Source organism: Montipora foliosa, chromosome 9, assembly GCF_036669935.1.
Source record: "Montipora foliosa isolate CH-2021 chromosome 9, ASM3666993v2, whole genome shotgun sequence".
In the NCBI taxonomy this organism is placed as follows: Eukaryota; Metazoa; Cnidaria; class Anthozoa; order Scleractinia; family Acroporidae; genus Montipora; species Montipora foliosa.
In genome coordinates this window covers 49,103,642-49,109,641 of record NC_090877.1, presented here as the reverse complement: position 1 = coordinate 49,109,641, position 6,000 = coordinate 49,103,642, and the positions used below count along the sequence as shown (strand labels likewise).

The window sequence follows — 6,000 nt, the reverse complement described above, 5'->3', positions numbered from 1 at the left end:
TCCACATAAACAACTTAAATATTTAAGATCAAACGAACGGTCTTTACGGGAACTCAAACCTCGGCCTCGCAGTATAGAGCGTTTTCACATGACGTCACGACGGCCATGTTGGTGTTCCAAAACAAAGGAATGCCGGCCATGATGGTGTACCAAACTAATCCTCCGGGAATTGAACTCTATTTTTATGCAAATACTTTCTTTTGTTTCAGTAATCCAAAATGGCTGCTGGTCACGTGAGTGAAAACACTCCATTGACCGTCATCAGCGATGGCCTCAGTTTGAGATTTTCCCTCTAAAGACCTTACTCTCAGTTAATAAGTATTTAAAGGCCCACCTTCCACCGACAGGCATTGCGAGCCGTGAAACAATTTTTATAAATGAAAATCCTACCAAAGCCGCTAAAATTCATCCGATCACATCGCTACGATAAGCAATGCTGATTTCCAGAAGAAAAACAAACGGTCGAAAAACTTGTCGATTAAAGATGGGCTTTCTAACACTGGATCCAAAAGGCAGAAATAAGAAAGAATCCATGCGTCTGCTTGCAAAAACTAAATTAAATGACGGAAAAAACAAGCAGCTAATCAAAAACAGAGAATATTCTATACAAATAAAACATCAACGATTTCTGTAATACTTCTAGGTCTGTGGCTAGCAACACACTAACCCTTTTAACGAAAGGCAAACTGGTGTGACCGCAAATGGGGAAAAAGGCAATTCCCTCCCTTGGCACCTACGGCATGCATAGCTGAGTGAGTGGCAGTTGAGTTGAGTTTTTTTTTTTGTATTTGCTTTGATACTTCACGAGGTAAAAACTAACGCCACTATAAATATCGCTGTTTTACACAGGAACGTTTCATAAAATGCTGTCCGTTGCGACATTGTGGAAGCTCACCATTTTGAACAGGTCACCTTCGAGTCCATACCATCGTTGGATAAGTGTAAAATATACAAAGCAAAATGTTGTAAATAGGTTATTTTATTTCAGATTAAAGTAATAAACATCTTTTAGAGAGTACTTTTTTTTTACGTAATTAATAACAAAAGAGATTCCACTCCGATTTCTAATCAACTTTTTCTTTTGACGGTATGGTAAACACCCATTATAATTATAAATACAGAGGCAAAGTTAACTTCTTCAGACCCTTTTCTGTTGTGTTTGAAGCACTTTCCAACATGAAGCAACTGTTGAAAAATAGATAAGTGAATTGAAAACGGCATAAGCTTCCTCGATAAGCACGTAGTGCCTTTAAGGTGGCTCAAACCAGTTTCAACAACAATTTCACGTAACAGCTGCGCTATAATACCATATGGAACACCGATTATTGGGGCTACTGAAATTTAAATTGACCAATCAGAATTAGCGAGCGGGAAAAACTGTGCTATCAGAAATTAAAGTGCCAGAAAACCCTTTACAAGATTTTGTGGCAACTTTTTTGTCAACAAACTTTGGCGCCAAAACTGGGTTTCCAGCGAGCGGCGATTCGAACGTCAGTTGTTGTGCTTTGGCTGTTATTTGAGCTTATTTTATCTAATTTAAGACGAATTCAGTCCACTATTTCGAATAAAGCATAAGAAGACGTTTACGCACACAAGTGCATCGTTTCCGGTGACAGGATAGCACAGTTTTGACTGCCGCGCGCACTGCAGGCGCAGGTTCCGTATGCACGGTTAACTGAGCATGCAACGCTTCCGAAGTGGACAGTTTTAACCTCACGGCGGTCATGTTGGTGTCCCCAATTAATCTTCCGGGAATTAAACTCTATTATCATGCAAACACTGATTTTCTTTTGTTGTGCTGGAAAAACAAGGTTACTGATCACATGTGTAAAAACACTATTGCTTAACAAGACGCACTCATTATTGTGACGTAATAAGTTACCACAGCAACAGTATTTGTTTTTTTAAACCCTGGTATCTCAAAAACGAACTCGGTGACCTTCATAAAAAGTGATCAGCAAACTAAAATGAAGCCTTCAACACAGTTACCCGTCCGACTATTGCATCTCCAAGTCTGGAGCCCATAACTGAAACAAAACTTTACTTAGTTATGTAGGAAAGACAAACGCGGGGAGGCGCCTGAGAGACGAGAAAGAAGCCACCCATCTAGCCTATCATCACATGGACTAGATCTTCTCTTTATTCGTCCAATATGGCAACCGCATTTTTAGTGCTAGAATCTACAGTCATAGACAAAAGTAGTTGCGAAGGTTATGTAAATGAACCACACCAGAGCTATATATCAACCCGCTTCTGTTAAAGCTCAAAAGAAATAGTTTCACTTTCTCTTACATAGCCCCCTTCCCCCTATTCAATGTTGGAAGGTAAGTCAACAATTTCCCACTGAAACCATTCAGTTTTGCACAACATTGAAGGAGGGGGGAGGGGAGAGAAGCAATGAGGACTTTCAAAGTGCTAACCTTCCCAACAGTTTTGTCTAGGATTGTAGAATCCACCACCTGCAGACAGGTTACTTCTCAGCTTGACTCGCGCTGTCACGAAAATTGTTCAGACTTTCAAAACCATGTTTCAACGGCGCGACTGTCATCTTCAGTTGACAGCACGAAGTACAAGATTAAATAAACCGGCTCCACCCCTGTGCCAAAATAAATAAGAAAGGGTAATCATGGGCAGCTAAATTACCGGAAACCATCATAATTCAAACTCCTCCGACGTCACTTGACACTAACTATAGCCAGAAACAAAAGGAAGTTGATACAAAAACCACTTCCAAACTTGATGATAAATTCTTTGACAAGATAGTTTCAAACTTAATCAGAAGAACTGGAAACCAGGTTGGCATGCAAAATATTAAAGATACGATTATTTTCATCTTTGGAATTCTAATTTGCATGCTTGGTGCCTAGTTAAGTTACAACGCTATAGTGCTACTCAAGGGTAAAACGAAAGCAGCCACTATAATGTTGTCATTAAGTCCATCTATGTGCTGACGCCCTACGGGCAACGGAAGCTTCTTTATCACGGAAGGATATCGATTAGACTCATGTTATCTGGAAGAAAACTGGACTGTGACTGTGATAATTGCTGCTGCTGAACCTGCATCTGAGCCTGAGTTACTTGGCCTTGAGTTAAGGAAGCCTGTGACTGAGCCATCTGCGCTTGCGTCATTTGTACCTGAGAAGATAGACAGTAGAGACAACAACTGCTGTTTCGGGAAAGGAGCCCGCGTTCCTCCCTAACGAAGACCCGGGCTCGAGAGAGTGGCAGAAATCGAGCCAAAGACAACAAGCCATTAGGGGAATTACAAATTGACGATACCATTAACGCCACAAATCTGTAAATTTAACGAAGTTTGCAGGCGAGTTTTTCTTTTGGTTAAAGGGGCAGTGTCACGCTATTTTAGTCAAACGTCAGAACACAATGAAAACCAAAAAATAATGCTGTAGTTTTGTTACTAATAACCACCGAAGTGCAATGAAGCTACTCTTTGTTGTTTGCAGCCAAGGATGGAGATGATGGAAATGGATTGAAACTTGTAAAAAAAATGGCCGGTTTTTTCAAGTTTGGATAGCTCTTTGTGCCATAAATATATTTTATATCTTGTCAGTGGGTTGTCAGGAATGTAGTATGAGTGGCCTAAAGGAATAATTTAGATTTTAACCATTTTTGACCTAAAACAGCAAATTAAGCATGGCAGTTCCCCTTTAACTCCTCTACATTCATATCTTCTCCAAGGGGAAGGCAGTACCACTAGACTGTCTTTACCGAACCCGATAGCTTGGTTCTGTCACCAAATATATAATTATAACATCCAGACTCGCAATACAAAAGGAGAACGCTGAAGACCGGAGACAAGCTTTGAGGGTAATTAAAAATTTCAAATGCAGCGACATAGGGCTAGAAATAACAGCAAATCCCTCGACGCTATTCCATTAACTCTGCACCTTGACGAGTCTTCAGCCTTCCACTTCATTCCTGGATTTCCATTTGTCGGTAACGGTTAAAATTCAAGCAAAACACCAGCTTAAAAACTTCTTTCGACTGATTACTTTATCATATCATTTACCTGACCAAGTGACATAGCAGCAGCAGCAGCAGCCTGGGACCGCTGTTGCTGCTGCTGCAAATGTAACATCTTCCATTGCTGTGGCGATATTCCCTGTTGTTGTGCATTGGCTAACCCCTGCTGCTGGGCTGCTGATGCTTGGTTGACCTGTGACTGTAGAAGGTGACGGAGCTGGGACTGTAACTGGTTTGACTGAATTTGTGTTACCTGGGCATCCTGTGTTTGGAATATCTGTTGTTGGGGTTGCTGTTGCTGCTGCTGCTGCTGTTGTTGTTGTTGTTGAAGCTGAAAAGAGAGTGGTTTATGTTACAAAAGCACCACATTCGTAGCACAGTGTCGAAGAACATTCAAGTAAGCGACACCAACTGAATTGTCAACAGCTGATTCTCTATCTTTTTTGCCACAATGGTTGGGAAAGTGGCCGGTCCTTTTGCTAAGAGAAGTATACTAGATTAAATAGACCTATTCGCGGTAAAATCCGCTTTGTAAGGTGTTTTTCAACCCATCTCTTGAGCCTGAAGTGAGACGAACGAAAGAAGCTACTTTTCGTCCACCAACATGGCGGCGGTGACGTCACGTGAAAACCATCCATTCTGAAAGTGAGGCAAACAGCGATAAGAAGCATTTTAAGAGAGACTTTTTATATCAATCTTTCGTTTACTTAATCGTCAGCGGGCATTGCCTTAGTTAATACCAGGGCGGACCACCAATGGAGCAATTCCTTTTCCAACAAAGATCGAAATCCTGTAACCAACGACAGCCCGAGAGAAGATTGGAAACCACCCACCACTGCCAACCACGACGCCACCTGTAAAGGAGCACAGCCAGCCAACACTATCGCCTCTAGAAGACCAGCAGAATACCGTCGTTGGAATTAATATGCCAATACCATTACAACAGATAGTTTCCTTGAAATAAAATGTATGTTTGCAAGTTACAGACGAAATTGAGAGAAGTGATCCTTGCACCTAGCTGCTGGACAATTAAGCAGATGTCCTTTTTTTGGCACCTGAAGAATTCAGTTGGCTTCAACGGGATTCGAACACATGACCTCTGATATGACGGTACAATGATCTACCACCTGAGCTACAGTATGAAGCCAACCAGTTGGGAGCAAGCCTTTTGTTGGACTCAAGGAATCGATGAAATCAATGTAGGTCAGGTGCCGCCTGTAAGGAACAATTCATTACATTGTCCAGCTAAGTGCGAGGAAGATTTCTCTCAATTTCGTCTATAACCCGTACTTCAAACATACATTCATTTTATTGAGCGCTTTCATGTATTCCCACCCCCAACAAATTGACCTGCTCCTAACTGAATGGCTTCATAGCTCAGTTGGTAGAGCATTGCACCAGCATCGCTGAGGTCAGGGTTCGAATCCAGTCGAAGCCAACTGAATTTTTTAGGTATCAAAAAGGGTCAATGCCTAAGATCGTCCAGCTACAAGAGCGGTTCACTTCTTTCGATCAGATATTTTATCGCAATTGCTTGTAATCTCACAATCTGATTGGCTAATTTACCGTTGTCGATGAGAGTCTAGACAACGTTGTACGCGTCATTTTGTCACGCAATGCAACAGCCAATCAGGAACGCCCATTTTGGGAAATAAACTAATCATATTGCGAAAACGTTAGAGACAACGCTTGCTCTTTCTTTGAATCATGATTTTGGTCAAGCTCTGCAATAAAAACTTTCTTTGGCGTTGAACATTGTGGGAAAACACAAACGGCAGCGACTTTTTCAGTGATGACGAATATCGTTGTCGATAAGAGTACAGACAATGCTGAACCACTTTCGCTTTGTTAAGTTTCCTTCTTGACCAATAACCAGAGCTTGATTCGACCCAGAACCTTATGGGTGTGACTTGCAACCAATCGCATGAGAGATATGACAATGGTGAAATGTACAAATGCTGGTGGACGAACAGAAGAAACCACGGAGAGATGTTTTGTTTTCGTCCACCAACAGGACAG

At 41.5% G+C, this 6,000-nt stretch overlaps 1 protein-coding gene and 1 pseudogene across 2 annotated transcripts in view; one reads left to right on the top strand and one right to left on the bottom strand.

The window, feature by feature from the left end:
* LOC137970686 (protein fuzzy homolog) overlaps positions 1 to 1,006 on the top strand; it is a 23,399-nt pseudogene extending 22,393 nt beyond the window's left edge.
* Positions 962 to 6,000, bottom strand: part of LOC137970684 (mediator of RNA polymerase II transcription subunit 25-like) — a 40,366-nt gene continuing 35,327 nt past the window's right edge. Inside the window, exons 22-23 of one of the 2 annotated variants that reach the window (XM_068817217.1) lie at positions 4,028 to 4,312; positions 962 to 3,135 (exon numbers count right to left, since the gene is read on the bottom strand). In XM_068817217.1, the coding sequence (XP_068673318.1) occupies positions 2,980 to 3,135; positions 4,028 to 4,312 (441 nt within the window). In that variant the 3' untranslated portion in view covers positions 962 to 2,979. The remainder of the gene's footprint in view (positions 3,136 to 4,027; positions 4,313 to 6,000) is intronic. The other variant, XM_068817216.1, reaches the window with a different exon arrangement.